The sequence below is a fragment of the Chelon labrosus genome (genome assembly GCF_963514085.1).
Source record: "Chelon labrosus genome assembly, chromosome: 2".
NCBI lineage: Eukaryota > Metazoa > Chordata > Actinopteri > Mugiliformes > Mugilidae > Chelon > Chelon labrosus.
In genome coordinates, this window is record NC_140338.1 from 11,796,671 (window position 1) to 11,813,490 (window position 16,820).

A 16,820-nucleotide genomic window follows, 5' to 3' on the forward strand; every position below is an offset into this window, starting at 1 on the left:
GTAACATCTAGTGGTATTTACCACAAGACATGAGCAACAAAGCCACAGCAAAGCGAGTCAGTGCGACTGAGTGTGACTACTGACTGACTTACGGCTGGAATGTGTGTGAGTGATTGGGCTTCTCCCTGGGAGCCACAGCGCCATGTGGAACTAATACAGTGTGTGCATAAGATGTGTTGCTTGTCTCGTTCTTGTGTCACAGCTAATAGCACGGGACATCAGGTGTGTTGCTCACTACGCAGGACAGGCCTGGCTGTTGCAGTCCTCTTCCCGGTTTGTCGGCTCGGTGGCGGGGTCACAGAGGTCGGCGCTGACGGTCGTCTGAGAGCCCTTCTCGACACACTCCCAGAGCACCTGACGCTTTCCTGGTATAGACACATGATTCAGAGGAAAGACCAGGCAGCTGAATGTGTAACTCTACATGCAGTACACATATTCTGATGGAGAGACAATTGCTACACTCTCTAGTGTGTGTATTTGTGTGTACCATCTTGGACTTTTTAACAACTTTCTAACATTTATAGCATCTCAGATGTAGAACATACCAATCTCAGTGGCCCCAGGTCTACATACTGTTGGTGTAGCACCTGCAGCGCCCACCCCAGATATAATTTCATTTCAAAAGACCTTTCTTTCTTTCAATTATATGCTGTTCCTCACCGGTGCCGCAGGTCATGCTGCACTCTGTGTGTCCACTCTCTGTCCAGGTGTATGTAGGCCAAGACTGAGGCGTCACGCTGGATTCGGAGGAAAGCAGGTTGGGATGGGGTGTCACCTTGATAATGTCATTGCTGTTGATGCCATCTTGGTTGAGCCTCTCATCTGGTTGGGAAGGACCAGCTGTCGCAGGCAAAACGAAATGCGAATTTTAGTAGGCGGTAGGACAAAGAAGAAATGGGGGGCGTTTAAGAAATTTAAACTATAGCATGTGCTGAAGGCTACACACACATGAGGCTAGCACACACGGGGATTTTACTCACTATGGCCAATCAGATGTGTTTTGAGGACGTTCATACACATACATACAAAGTCCATTTAAAGCACGCTCCTGTTAAAGAGTGTGCTTTAAAGGGCAACTACTGTTTTTTACAACCTGGACCTTATTTCTGGCATAAAATAAGGTCGTTTACTCACCCATATAACTTTGGTGTTATTTGTATCCCTTCCCTTATTTAGATCTGTGTATATCCATGTAGTGGGAGTGACTGGGGCACCAAAACGGAGCCTCTAAACAACGCATTATCTGCCGCGAAACTCTTTCATTTCACCAGCGGGGAATAGCACTTGCGTACGATAACAAAATATTGGTGAAATGAACGAGTTTCGCAGCAGATAATGCGTTATTTAGAGGCTGCGTTCGGTGCCCCAGTCACTCCCACTTTATGGATATGAGCTGATCTAAATATCTCCCAAAGGACTACAAATTACACAAAAATTATATGGGTGAGTAAACGACCGTATTTTATGCCAGAAATAAGGTCCAGGTTGTAAAAAACAGTAGTTCCCCTTTAAGTGTAAGCTTTGCTCCCACAATGAGAGAGAAAATTCAAAAGCTGTTTACAGCTGGGAAAAAAAAAAAAAAACTAGTTGTGGGTTTTGGTGAAAGAGCTCCAGTTACACACAAAAGAAAAACTAAAACAGTTAGCCATGTCTTTGTTCAGTTCAATTGAGAGATTTAGATGTTGCAGCCCGACAACAGCAAAGGATCTTCTCATTTCTTGTTTACATAAAATGTTTGATTTCTTGAACACTAACCAGGAAAGTAGTTACTATTATGACAATTAATACAACACGCCCTTTTGAGAGATCCTTTAAAACTAAGCAATTAGTGGACACAAGTCAAGGTATTTCTTTAATGGTTAAGGTTAAATGTTAGGCAGTGGAATCAAATTTGACACAAGTGACTGGTTATTGCCTCAGTGTGAGATGTAAAATGCTCTTTGCCAGGACGAAGTTTGGCTGCCGGCCGGTATCAGATATTTTTTAAATACTAATCAGATTTTCAAAAGGACAGTGTTGCAGAAAATGATATATTTTGGCACTACAGTGACCCATGCAGTATGATCTGAACCAAACACACACAAACAGGCTCTACTCTGAGACACAAACAGGAGCATCTGTTCTGTGTTAGACTCCCCGAAAACAGAAAATTTAGTACGAGACAGTGACACTGTGGCCATTTAAAGTCATTCCAGTACAGTTTGTGTTGTGTTGGCGAGCGCACTCGTCCGGGGGCGGGATATCAGAAGGTGTACCTGGCTCTGGAGTTGGGGGATTGTTTAAAGGTATGCTGTACTCGTAGTATACGCTCGGACCGGGCTGCTGGTAGATCAGCTGTGGAAGAACAGGAAAATGAGAGAACGAGACGTATTGTTTGTTAATGTGTATTCAAATAGGAGACACGAGGATTGGATAGCAATGTGAAGATGCAAAGTTTGCATCATTTTGCATCTCACATAAACATGCAGATCCTCGCTCAGCGGCCCTGGTGCAGTGATGGACTCTCCATTGCGAGAGCGGATCTCATTGGGTCGTCGGTACGTCAGCTGTGTTCCCACGGCGATGTAGATGCCAGGCCTGTCGATCACCCAGTTTCCACTGATGATAGAGACACCACTTTGCGTCTGCAGAGCTGGAAAATCCACCCACCCACCAAGTTCATCTATCACTCTAATGTTTGTCATTCTGGAAACATTTGTGTCGTCGTTGTATATGTATATACACATGGTTGCTTTTGTGAGTACCTAGATAGTTTCGGCTTTTCACTGTCTCCTGGATGCTGATGTTGCACGCTCCTGCAGGAATCTCTGCAATCTTATGGTAGCCAACGCGGAGGAACGTGCGGGAGAAATTCCCCTTCACCACCTCAAACCCCTGCCAACACACACACATTCGCAGACTCTTTCAACGCGCGCAGCTACTGACACTGTGTACATATAAAGACACCCTCCGCTTGCTCCCTTTGCCATGTTTCCGGCATCACGGTCATGTGTTTCAGCAGTATAATCATAGATTCCGCTGGTTTTTCATTGCTGCTCTTTTTTCTCCTGTTTTCACTCATCAATCCTGCTCTCCAACTCCCTCTCCCTCCCTCTTGCTGGAAATCCCATAGCTCACTCAGTCCAGCATTTAATTTGAGTCGGGGAACCTTTATATTCGTCCGCTCTATTTCTCCTCTGAACAAATCTCCATTTTGCAAACAAGTTCACCTCTTCCGCTCTGTTCGAGTAGGCCTCTCTTCTCTTCTGATGCTTTGTCATAATCTGACACAGCTTGATCTGTTAGTGATTAGTTATCCTGATATATATAGTCAGAGACAATCTAAAACAAAATGCCTGTCTGCCATGCAGCAACAATCCCCCCCACCCACCCTCCTTCTCAGTTTTGAAAAGAATTTTGTGCACGACAACACCACGCTCCAAATACCAAAAAAGGTACTACTCAGCCAAAGATGTCTTTTGCACAGAGCTAGACACGGGTTGCATTTACACTTCTCATGACCATAACTCATCACAAATGTCTTACCTGCACAGCTGATGAGCTGTGTTTGGTGTCCCAGGGAAGAGCACCTGAGGCCGGGGAGAGAAGCCAGATGAAGTGGAGCGCCAGAGCCCGACCCTGCCACAGGGAGCAGAGCTGCTGCCACAATCCAGCCATGGAGAGACTGAGGGAGGAGGACAATCACACACACATGCACACACACACGTGCACACACACGCACACATGTTTAATGGGGGGAGTGTGTGTCAGTGAGGTGGGGTTGGCTTGAGGGGTGGGAGGGAAAAAAGACAAAGCTTGGGAGGGATGTAAGAAGAAATGTTGAGAGAAAGTAAAAAGTTGTTTCAAGTCAAAGTCACAACCTTCTCACACCTCTGTGCATATGCTGGGACGCCTCATGATGTGTGTGTGTGTGTGTGTGTGTGTGTGTGTGTGTGTCTGTGGCGCAGTGTCAGTATCCTGAACCTAATCCAAAACTAATATCTCTTCCTGTGAATCGTCACGGAGGATGATGAGAATTATAAATAAAAAAATAATAATAAATACCACGGCAAGACTGTGGGCTTGCATTAAGGATAATAGAAAAAACATGTTCAGTCCATTCTCAGCTTATCAGTTTCTCTGTGTGTGTGAGAGTGACTAGAACCACTGTTTTTCCACGGTGATTCAGATTCCCTTCATCACTTATTCACTGTGAATAGATGTTCTATAGTGACTCAGTTTTCCGCCATACCATGTCGGGAACAATTGGATTAGTTCAGAAATTGCTGTAAAGTCCCTGGCCAGGAATCAAAACCCCGCCATGACACACTCACAAAGTCTTCATTTTGTGTGGACATAAATGAGTTGGATGAGTTTTGATTCCGGAAAAAAAAAAGGGGGCTGTTTTAATCCTGTAAACACACACACAGTGTAGCAGCGATTCCCTGGCCCTTTAACTTTCCACCGTTTTATGCTGTGTGTAGAGAGGAGAGCTGTAATATTTCAGAAACTGATGTGGATGAATGGAGTGGAGTGGAGCAGAGATAGTGTGGTGTGTGTGATTTTCCTACCTGTTTGGCGCGTGTGCGAAGCGGTGGAAACCACAACATTTCAGATGTAAAAGTATTATTCCCTTGGACTGCCAGCTGATCGACGTCGCAGCTGTTCGCAACATGGGTGTGAAATTGCCGGGACTGAGAATACTGAGAGCTACTGTACTAGCCTCGGTTTCTTTTTGATTGTGTGCGTGTGTGTGTGTGTGTGAGTGCATATGTTTACGTGTGGACTTCTCAAAGATATATTAGACGCATGTGCGTGGATAAAGGGCTCTGATTCAATGTCCATAATACATGGTTAATCATTTACTGAGAAAAGAGAAGGAAGAACAGGCTGACTGTGATCCTGCAAACTCTGAGAAGCCTCATAATTGCATCATTTCCTCTGTTTGTACATCTCTCTGATTGAGAGCTCAGCGCCTTTTGATCCTTGGACAGTTGATGGCCTGCAGTCGTTTGGCGTTGCATGATTTGCATGATCCTGCACATACACACATGCTGTACATGCAAAAATGCTGAACATACATGCCTCTCATTTTCCTTCATTCTCCCCCGTCTGGCACACAGCCAGATCCAAGACGCCAGTCCCCTGCAGTGAATACCCAGTAGCCACAGAGTTATGACACAGACATTCTGGGAGCCTCCAAATGTCTGTCAGGGAATACTGGGAAATCTAGTCCAAGACAGGCGCTGTTAGTGCTGCAGAGTTCTTTTTTTTCCACTGTGATGACTCTTAATGCCTGCTTACACACTGACAATCCCCCGAACTGGAAGTGGCAATGACACACACACGCACGAAGCCTGTAAGTTTTGATTACGCTGCTATGATTCAGACCCGAAGCTCGTATCCTGTATGTAAAGCTTAATTGGCACGCCCTCACGCAAAGGCAGGCTGGCCGCGGCAAGGGGAGTCCTGGTTTGCCTGCTAAAGCCATTTACTGTAACATAATTTGCTCTGAAAGGCATTGTGACCGTTTATGTTTTTTATTCATAACAGAAGAAAAAAAATAATTCTCTTGAGCTGCATCTTATAAAAGGACCCAGAGGGGGGAACACCCCTTAGAGTATGTTACAGTACATGAAGAATATGTTTTAATGTGCAGTAAAACTGTGAGCTCATCTAGATTTGGCAACGAAGGAGCCCTTAACAACATTAACAACATTTTTGCTTTCCCAAAAATCAACCATATGCAACTATTTAAAATATGTTTTAGTCGATGTTTAGCTGCAGCCTTATTCTGTGTGTGTGAGAGAGAGAGTGGACACCACAGTCTCTGAAATTAAAGATTTCTTCCCTGTCACTTTTCCTCCTTTCTCCCTTTTCCTTCTCTTTTCTGTCCTCCTCTCTCCCCACGCTTGGTTTCCCCCCATCTTTTCTTCCAGCTGTGGGCCGTTTGATGTCCCTCTGTCCCGTCCTGGCCAGCTGCCTCACAATCCAAATGAGAGGTTCTGTTATCCTGCTGACACCTGGACGTCCCCTAACCATGGGTTCCTTCCCTAACGACCAGCTCCTTCCCTAACAACCATGAGAAACACGGACCGATCAATCACTGAAATTCCTTTGCAGCTGTCTGTCCGTGTTGGCTAAGTGTCAGGATGTTGTATTTTCACCCCAGTAAATGAGTCTTACTTAAATTTTACAGGGTGTATACGTGACTGGGAGGCCTGTGAAGTGACCCTGAAACACTTTGTCTCTGACTGATAACTACAGGTGCTGTAGTTGTAGTTTAATTAATTAAGAAAAATAGTAACTGTGGAATTTTTAGGTCAAGAAAACTACGACAGTGAGAGTGGTTGGATTACAGACGGCAGACGGGGGTCTGTTAAAAAGGCATCCACTGGTCCATCAGCTCACCTTTCACCTTTTCCTAATTACAGGCTAGCGCAGCAGAAGACACACACACACCTTCTGACACCGTAAATACACCTCTCTGGTCAGTTGCTTCAGCTGCATACCTGTGGGGTCAAGCAGTTAACACACTGCGACATGAAGGATGCTCTCCACCCCACATGTGGTATATACCTGCCTGTGGATGCACACGAAAGAATCCCCACAGCTGAGTCGTCCGGCTAATCGCTACCTTTCAGGAAGGTGTTACTATACATCTTTGGTTGTCAGTTCTATGGCAGACCAGCGACCTGACCAGGATGCACCATGTATTCTGTGCAGTGTGAGCTTGGATAGGCTACAGCCAGTAGTGACGCCGCAAAGGATATGCTTGTGTATATAACGGATGAAAAATAGGAATATACTCTATGTATATTTTTAACGTAGGATGTTTATTGGGTGGAAGGTACAAATGAACTTTCAGTGACCCAACAGTTTGGCCATTTTAAATCATTGGGCCGGTTGTAAGCTTCAGGTTTAGATTGCACTTGAGACTGGAGATACAACATGACCAACTGCCTCTTCTACGCTGTGGCGTGCTGGGGAGGCGGCACTAAGAAGAAGGACACTACGTGGCTGGACAAACTGATACCGAAGGCGGGCTCTGTGGTAGTGGCAGAGCTGGAAACCCTGACATCAGTGGCAGATGAAAGGACCTTGAACAAAATCCGGTCCATCATGAACACTGTCCACCACCCTCGACAGGACACCGTAGTCAGACAGAGAAGCTCATACAGTGACAGGCTACTGTCTCTGTTCTGCTCTATGGACAGGTTGAGGAGGTTGTTTGTCCCTCAGGCCATACGACTCTACAGCGCCTCCCTGTGAGGAAATTATCTATCTATCTATCTATCTATCTATCTATCTATCTATCTATCTATCTATCTATCTGTCTATCTATCTATCTATCTATCTATCTATCTGTCATTTTTAATTATAGCATTTAGTTGGCATGGTTTAACTTGTCAGGTAAATTTTCATATGCCTACATAAAATTAAGTGTTTCCTTACAAGAGATACAGTACTCCCTTATTTGTCATTTACGTGATGGAGTGTTGTGACACAAGATCTTGCATTAAACACAGTCAAGCTGAGTTGGGAACTTGTAAGTCTTTTATATTATCCCTACAGTCACGAGGACTGACCCTTCACTCCCAAGCAGACCCCACTTCCTGTGTCATGTGAAAGCATATGGTATATGGTAAATGATGACCACAATCTGACCACTTCTCTTTTTTTAGTCCAGCGCTAACGATTTGTTCCTCTCGCAGACATAGACAGAATCTAATTACTTTTGCTCAGCGGCTGTAATTTGCTTTGATGACTTGTGCATTATTTGACATGACACAATTATATAATATAATTCAGTTCCGTTTTATTTATATATAGTGTCAATAACAATACAAATTGTCTCGAGACGCTTTACAACATCCGGTCTGAGACCCGGCCTGAAACCTCCAGAGCAAGCCTGAAGGCGCAGGTTTCAAGGAAAAACTCCCTTTTAACAGGAAGAAACCTTGAGATGAACCCAGCTCATATGGTGAAGAAGAGAGAGAACAGCAGGAGAAACAAAATACATCTGTCATCGATACTATCTGACTAAAAGTGTGCATGTAGAATCTGATGATGATACAAATACAACATGATAGGCAGGTTGGAGAATTGTTCATTGAGGTAGGGCTGCAGGAGATCATGAAGACTGGGCAGGCTGATGAGACCACGACAGCAGATGTAGTATGGAGCTCCATAGGAAACACACAACTCCAGGCCAGAGACACTCAACAAGATGGAGGAGGAGGAGGAGGGGAAGGAGGGACACACAGCGGTTAACACACTATACAGTAATAGCACAGGATTGAATGACTAGTAATAGACAAGAGATTAGAGGACAAGAGCTCGGTGATATATATTATAGTGTTAAAGTTGACTTTTCCACCCTCTCTGTGAATGACTAGACTCAGGTGCCAATCTCTTGTGTACATGTGTTTTATTACTGCTGCAGGTACAGCGGTTTAAACTTGGTTCAATGTTTTGTTTCAAAAGTCGCAGAAAGGTGGTGATTAAACTTTATGGTCACACTCTTTAAAACACTCCTCCTCAGTTTCCTTCATAAAGTTTCAGCCCCGGCGCCTTTTTTGTTTTTGTGGCTGCAGTTCTCTTATTCGCCACAGGGGGCGCACGAGGCACAAACCGGAAGCAGGAAACGGTCAACGTCGACGAGCGAAATTCAAATTTCTACAACAAAACACTTCTTGCTTGAGGTCTTTCCCGTATGGTTGTTAGCTGATTTGGTTCACCGGCTTCCTCTGTTTTCACACAAACTCAGGTAAATTTAATAATGTTGTTACCCACGTAGCTTAAAATAGCTGTTACCAGCTCTACTTTTATTATTGTATCGTGGTGGTATTTATGACTTTAGTCGCATAGAGCTTTGAATTAGTAAACGTTAAGCTAGCTAGCCAGCAAGAATTAAGCACTAAAGTTTAACTTTAAACTTTAAGAAAGCGAGTTTGACTGAATGTGTAATTAATGTGAGTGTTTGAACGTGTCCTCTTGCCACAGAAAAAGGTTTATTGCCGTGCGGCTGGAGCAGGGAGGATGCCTACAGAAAGGACGAAGGACCATGGAGCCGAAGAGCTTCACAAACATTATAAGGTTTATGAGACTATCGGCTCAGGTAAAGTCATTATTAATGAGTGGATTGAGTAAAAATAAACACCGTCCGTGTCGTATCCTCTCTGGGCTGTGTTATGAACTGCGTGTGTTTTTCAGGAGGCTTTGCTAAAGTCAAGCTGGGTCGACACATCTTGACTGGGGAGAAGGTTGCCATTAAAATCATGAACAAGAAAGATCTTGGGGTGAGTCACAAAGAGATATTTTAAGCACAGAACAAAAGGCACAAAATCCTTGACATCACCCATACAGCCAGTAAGATATATACACCAATCAGCCACAACATTAAAACCACAGACAGAAGAAGTATATAACATTGACTGTCTTGTTACAATGCAATGTTCTGCTGGGAATCTTTTGGACCTGGGATTCATGTGGACTTTACTTAGACATGTAGAACCCACCTAGACCAGACCAGGCACCCCCACCCCATAGCAATGACACTCCCTGATCCCCAGCAGGATGCAGCATGACACAGGCGTACACACACAAAAACAATTTAGGAACAACTTAAAAAAAAAAAACATGAAAAACAGCACAAGGTGTTGACCTGGCCTCCAAATTCATTAGATCCTAAACTGATCAAGAGTCTGTGGGATGCACTTGAACAAGCCTGATCCACAGAGACCCCTCCCCTCAGCCCATAGGACCCAGAGGCCCTCCATTAACAATATCCTGTTGCCAGACATCACAGGACACCCTCAGAAGGTCCATGTCCATTCTCTGATGACTCACAACTGTTTTGGAGGCACAAGGGAGACCTACACAATATTAGGAAGGTGGTCATAATGTCAGGACACCTGATTGGTGTATACGAGCTTCAGTTTTAAAATCATTAACAATGTTTTTAGCTTAAAATATATTCAGCTGCAAACAAGCTACCTTTCAATTTCTTCAGTATCATGTTTAGTAAAGTTCTCTTCAACACACATTTAGACTGTAAATTAACAGTTTCTCAAAGCATTTCATTATAAGACCTACAGCATATGCCTGAAATTATTTAATGATTTGGTGTGTAATTGCAAAGTTTTAGCATATTCTTGTCCTTCAGAGACTTGCATAAAATAATAGTGCACATATTAAGACGTGTTTAATGATCAACAAGCAAACAAGACACGGACATGATAAACAAGTGTAAACAGTAATAATGACAACTATATACGTAAAGAAAGAAAACTCATGACGGACTCTATCTCCCCAGGATGATTTGCCCCGTGTGAAAGTGGAGATCGAAGCCATGAAGAACCTGAGTCATCAACATGTCTGTCGACTCTACCAGGTCATAGAGACTTCCACCCAGATTTTCATGATTCTGGAGGTAAGGTCACTTTACGTATGTAGGTGTATTGTGTGAGATCAGATATGGCATATGGCATGTACATTAATATTCCCTCTTTCTGTTTACTTCTCTCAGTACTGCCCTGGTGGGGAGTTGTTTGACTATATCATAGCAAAGGACCGTCTGTCAGAGGAAGAGACCAGAGTGTTCTTCAGACAGATTGTGTCTGCGATGGCGTATGTCCACAGCCAAGGATATGCACACAGGGACCTTAAGCCGGTAAAAGTTGCCATAATTTTTCATGTATAGTAGTTAGAAGAAGTGATAATACCGCAAATGAATCTTAATGAATGTGTTTGTCTCCTTGAACTTCAGGAAAACCTGTTGATTGATGAGGACCATAACTTGAAGCTTATAGACTTTGGCCTGTGTGCCAGACCTAAGGTACATCACCACATTCCTTCTCCTGCTCTATTAAATGTTTTGGCTTAAGTTGTATGAAAGAAAGAAATTGCTTCTTTTAAGGTGAATACAGATTTGTCTGGTTGGTCCCACAAATCTGTTTTACATTGCAAAACATTGTTTCTGGCCATTCATCTTCACAGTGTCTGTACCCTGATGATATTACTGTCTGCTCATTAGTGATATGCATATAGAGTGAGTGTTTATATATTGTAGTTAATGATGCGTTGAATTATGGCTTGAATATCGTGTTGTTGCATCTGTCTTAGGGAGGTTTGAGCTACGAGCTGATGACGTGTTGTGGGAGCCCTGCATACGCTGCTCCTGAACTCATCCAGGGAAAAGCTTATATTGGCTCAGAGGTAAGAGATGGATGGTGTTTACTACTATAAACTTTTATTATTTTTTTTTTAGAAACGTTAAAGATTAAAATTGCAATGGTTTAAGCCTGCAAAATTTGCACAGGTTTTTCACTTATTTATCATTGCCCACCTTTTCCACAATTCAGCCTTTTCATGGTGTCCTGATCATATTCACTGGTGCATGACCCAGTGCTGCTGAGCTGTGAAATGCTATCTGTAACACTTGGAGCTGAAACACTGCTGTGTGATGTTTAACCTCCAGGCTGATGTATGGAGTATGGGAGTGCTGCTGTTCGCTCTGCTCTGCGGATACCTGCCTTTTGATGACGACAACTGTATGATCCTGTACAGGAAGATTACAGTAAGAGCGCCGTTGTGTTTGCAACTGTTCCCTCAAATTTAAGACGTTGCTCCAAATGGTTCTGGGATCATTCCCAACTGTTATTTTGTGCACGCACAGTCAGATTCCCTCTGAAATATTACCACTTTAGTAGTTTAAATCTTTGTTTCTGTTTTATATTGTTTGTGAAATGTATATATTTTTTTGCAGAGAGGTAAATACGACAACCCCAGGTGGCTCTCTCCAGGTAGTGTCCTCCTTCTCAACCAGATGATGCAGGTATGTGTTCAGACTTTTTCTTTGCTCATTTGTTTGTGTTTATCTGGGTACAGTTTATTAATCTTTAAGTTAAAATGTGTTGTTTTGCTTGTAGAACTACAGTAGAACTAAGTTATGTCATAGAAATGTATTAAAACAGAAAAATAAATCTATTTACATCTTGGAATAAAGCTGCAACACCCTTATACAACTGAATACGATTGATCTCTGGTTTTACAACATGGACTGGAGTGTGTGCGGTCGTCTCTTGCATATTCAGCTGTAGTTTCTCCGTGTGTCCTGCAGGTGGACCCCAAGCGGCGTGTGACTGTCAGACAGCTGTTGGACCATCCCTGGGTGATGAAAGACTACAACAGCCCTGTGGAGTGGTACAGCAAGCAGCCGGTACAGACACCTAAAACACAACCGCACAATTACAAACAGATCAGTAGCTTTTTACCGTGGAGCGGTTGTAACCAGATTATGCTGTATAAGCATCTATGGCTCTGATTTAAATTGGGAATTTTGTGAGAATCTTGTTTTCTTGAGTCACTATTTAAGGAATTTCCTTGAAATAATAGCATAATCTGCATCATCAACATTTTTTGTTAGTGATGACTAGAATAAGAGGTTTCTGTTTTCAGTTTTGTGTGAACATTGTAGGCCTTTTTTTTTTTTTATTTTTTATAGCTATGCCACATAGATGAAGACTGCATCACTGAGATGGCTGTCAACATGAAGCGGTCGAGAGAGAGCACCACAGCGCTGGTGAAGGAGGTCTGTCTATTTGAGTGTCAGCAGTGTTGTATTCCATATTTACCCTGTTGCTTTTGGTGCTTTGTGTACATATACCCCTTTTCCCATCATTGTTTGTTCAGTATATGTTAAATTACACACTGTCACTCTTCACATCTTAACCCCCCACAGTGGCGGTACGACCACACCACAGCCACCTACCTGCTGCTGCTGTCAAAGAAGCAGAGAGGAAAGCCTGTCCGCCTGCGCCCCGAACCAGCTGGCTGCGAGGACTCCTGCTCTCCTCTGCACCAGGGACTACAGGTCAGGCTCAGGACCACAACTTCTGTGATGATCTTCCCTTTTAGGGCTACCGACAGCTGCTCGTACCGGCACAGATTAAATACCGTTTCCCAGTGCTCAAGAGTTGTTGTTGATCTTTTTGTCTTATTTTATTTCTCTCAAGACAAGGGAAGCCCTTCACTTCAGTGAGGATGAAGATGCCGTGATTGTGGGCTCTTTGGATTTTTGCTCAGACTACATCGACGACTGCCCGTGGGTTTCAGTCCCACAGCACACGCCTCAAGGAGTCAGAGGTCGGCCAGATGGAACCACAAACAAAGACACGGTATGTGGAAGTTGGTACAAACGTAAGGTTTTCCCCTTTTCCATATGCGTAAAATAATTAGATTCTGAAAAGATATGGTTGAACAAGAAACCCGTTGCTTAGCAATGTTCATGTCCGTGTACAGGTGGAAAGGAACGGAGATGTGATATTGTTTAAAAATGCAGATAAAATGCACATTTTCAGGAGAACTCTCCAGGGTTTGCACAAAGAAAAAAAAAATACAAACAGTTGAGTAACAAACAGAAAAGAGAGATAAAAACACGATGCCAGGCTTCTCTCTTAAAGTGGCTGTGGATTTATGATGGTTTTGGTAAAGTACAGGTTTCATAGACTCTTCCTATTTGTTGCCGGTGGATGGAAGAGATTTTAGAAGCTGTCCGACCATCAGACCTTAAATACAGCTTGGCTCTTTCAGACGAACGTACTTACACCACATTCTTCTCTTTGCACTTTTAAAGAGGCTGACATCCCCATCAGTGGAAAGGAGGTGCGCTTACAGCCCGAACCCAGAACGGGGCCGAACAACGCCACACCGCCAGGAGAGGAGGGAGAGAGAGCAAGAACGAGCCAGTGAGAACAAGGAGAACAATGCCGTCCAAGGGAAAGATGCTGACATTTTTGTGCTGCCGCCCCCTCGCACCCCGGTATCCAGTAAGAAGAATCCACGCCCCAACAAGAATGTGTTGACCACACCCAGTCAAAACGTCAACGTCGGTGGCACCAAATCCAACGTGCTCACACCCAAAGGTAAGAGGAATTTCTAGATTAGTGGAGCACTGCAAACAACCCAGAGCTTCAGGGAATCTTACAGTTTTATTTGAATACTGTAATTGTTTGTTGATGTAAAGGGGTTGAAGTAGAATCCCTATTAGATTAGATTTGCATTAACCAACTGCCCTCCCTCCACCGCCACTCCACCACCCCTTTTCATTTATCTGTCCCCTTCCCTCGGCCCTCGTGCAGCTCTCATAATCACAAGTGCCACATCCACATGCCACACATTTGCAAGTAAATTGTCTTCTGGTAATAAACTCATTTATTGGGCCTGTGTTTTATCCCAAAGCCTCTCATATTTCTATGATTTAGCTGTCATTGCGCCACTGAAAATGGACGCACGTTTAGATTCACTCAAACACACACACGCGCGCACTTATCGCTGTCAACTCGAAGGTGAGGTTATTATCAGGGAGCTAATTCTATTAACTTATCTAAAAATGAAGGACACTAATGTGAACGGAGAATCGTCAAAGTCTTAATTATTTGTCATAGTGACTTCTCTGCTCAGACGTCCAGCCTCACTGTGATTCCAGCCAGCGGCCGAGTCACTCACTACAGCTGACCTAGTTGATGTTAAATCCTAAGAATGTGCCTCCTGTTCTCTAAGCTGCGCTGCTGCATGCTACTTGTGACTTACTCGTCCACATGCCCACACACACCGAGTGGTCCGTGTGTGTCCGTCCCTTGGCATGTGCTGTGACAGGTGTAGCTGTCTCTTTCCTTTGCTCACTGTCCCACGTGGGCTGTAGTGACATGTGTTCTCTTGCCACTAAAGTCTCTTTTGTGTGTGTATGTATCCGTGTGTGTGTGTGAGAGAGGCTTGTTTTGTCTTTGTGTTCACAGCTCCCAATGTCAAAGCCAGCCAGCCCCATGCATAAGAGCAAAGGGCTGCTACCTAAAGAGTTTCTAACCCAAACCTCTAATTGGTTTTTACTTTCCAGTGTTTGCAGCTCTCTTTAATATAAGTATGTGGCATTCATTTAGTCGTCAGATCATTACAAAACAGTGCAGACATCAAGAATCCAAGTTTAAATTTACTATAATATAAGAGAAAAAAAGAAAGAAAATTGTTAATCGGTTGGTAAACCAATGATTTAATCAAATAATTGTTGCTGCTCTGCACAATTGCTGTGTTTAGAATTTTTAAAAAAGGTTCTATTGGTTAGAAATGATTTGTCACTGGAGTTTAATGGCAGCAAAGGTAGTCGCATTAAACAGCTGTCGTAATCCACGTCCTTGTCTTGTGTGTGTCGTAGGTGGCGGCAGTGCATCCAAAGAGCACAATAAGAAGGGAGAACAGAAGACAGAAAACAAGGATTCTGCAAACCTTGAAATTCTGGCCTTCAGTCCAGAGCGAAGGTGAGTGACCTGTAGTACGGGTGGAGGCTCTGAAGGTTGAGCCGCAGGAGAGCGTGCTGTGTATATCTGAGGTTAATGGAGATGCTACAGTTGCCTTCAACTGCATTAAGTCCAGACAGAATCTCAAAATGACTTGAAGAATGAGGACAAAAAAAAAAATAATACAACGTGAGCTCTACTGGCAGGGACAGGTGAGAGCATTTAACCTAGAGTGAGTCCCTGTTCTCTCTGCAGGTCGAGGTCTCTGGACATGGCTGTCACAGGAGACAGTGAGAAGAAGAAGCGAACAGGTAAGGTGTTTGGTTCCCTGGAGAGAGGCCTGGATAAAGTGATCACTATGCTGACACCGAGTAAGAGGCGAGCCCTGCGCGACGGTCCTCGTAAGATTAAGGTAAAACCATCATGACCTAACGCGATTTAATTGTTTCTTCTCATTAATTGCTAGTTTTGTCTGATCACTTTGATAAACCTGAAAGTAATACAGTTATTGTGAGCATAAAATTACAGAATCTGTCATTTCTCTTCCTGTAGGCACAATATAACGTGACTCTGACCAGTCAGACCAATCCAGACCAAGTCCTTAACCAGATCCTCTCCATTCTGCCCGAAAAAAACGTCGACTTCACTCAGAAAGGGTAAAGACACGCCATCACTCCCAAATTCTGACCGTACTGCTCATCTTTTGATCAAATTCTAAGGTTTCTGTGTCTGTTTTGTTCAGTTACACCCTGAAGTGTCAGACCTGGGGCGACTTCGGTAAGGTGACCATGGCGTTTGAGCTGGAGGTGTGCTTGCTGCAGAGGCCGGAGGTTGTCGGTGTGCGCCGCCAGAGGCTGAAGGGAGACGCGTGGGTCTACAAGCATCTGGTGGAGGACATCCTCTCCACGTCCCGTATCTGAACCGCACTTTTCTTGGCGACATCACGTCCCGTTCTAAATACATGGACACTTTTGCATCCAGGAATTAAAAATGGCTGAAAAAAACAAATCAGACATAAGAAGGTGTCTTTGCACATTAATGACCGGTCCTTCTTTATTGCTTTGGAATATTTTAAATTGTCCTCAGGCCAGCCTACAAGCCCCAGAATACATGTTACATTAAATTTATGACCATTATGTATCCAGATCCTCTACAATGTATGTTGTTTTATGTAGAATATTAATTATTAAGCTAAACGTAATCGCTGCCAGTCCCCTTGAGATGAATGAGTGTGTATCAAATTTAACAGGACTATTTACCTTCCAGGTGTTAACTACAATATTTATGTTGTGATGCTATAAATCTCCCCTCTAGGTCTCATTAACACACAGAAGCCGCGTTGCTGAATATACCGTCATTGTTTTTAACGTTCGCATGTTTACAGTTCTCCCATCGGGATGTTTTACGTGGTTATATGAAGTGTCTGTTTTTATTCCTCACCTGTGCTTCTCTCGTCTTAAAGTGTCTCGTTGTGTCTCTAAAAAGAGCAAAAATAAATGATTTCTCCTCTTATGGACACGGATGCTTGAGATGAATTTAGCTTCC

General features: G+C 43.6%; 1 protein-coding gene across 1 annotated transcript; it reads left to right on the forward strand.

Moving 5' to 3' along the window:
* Positions 1–8,601: 8,601 nt before the first annotated feature.
* melk (maternal embryonic leucine zipper kinase) lies at positions 8,602–16,786 on the forward strand. The gene is made up of 18 exons (XM_084569747.1): positions 8,602–8,749; positions 8,986–9,100; positions 9,196–9,281; positions 10,298–10,414; positions 10,511–10,654; positions 10,751–10,819; positions 11,107–11,199; positions 11,462–11,560; positions 11,750–11,818; positions 12,104–12,202; positions 12,488–12,574; positions 12,725–12,856; positions 12,999–13,160; positions 13,619–13,907; positions 15,194–15,296; positions 15,531–15,687; positions 15,828–15,931; positions 16,018–16,786. Exons 2-18 carry the CDS (start codon positions 9,022–9,024, stop codon positions 16,193–16,195), a joined length of 2,067 nt encoding a protein of 688 aa, XP_084425873.1. The 5' UTR covers positions 8,602–8,749; positions 8,986–9,021; the 3' UTR covers positions 16,196–16,786.
* Positions 16,787–16,820: the final 34 nt, after the last annotated feature.

What these genes read in the sequence shown, in the direction of transcription:
- melk (XM_084569747.1), top strand. Translation starts at nt 9,022, where the DNA reads ATGCCTACAGAAAGGACGAAGGACCATGGAGCCGAAGAGCTTCACAAA. An exon ending in CCACAGCGCTGGTGAAGGAG is followed by an intron (nt 12,575 to 12,724) that starts GTCTGTCTATTT and finishes AACCCCCCACAG; the next exon opens with TGGCGGTACGACCACACCAC. An exon ending in CTCTGCACCAGGGACTACAG is followed by an intron (nt 12,857 to 12,998) that starts GTCAGGCTCAGG and finishes ATTTCTCTCAAG; the next exon opens with ACAAGGGAAGCCCTTCACTT.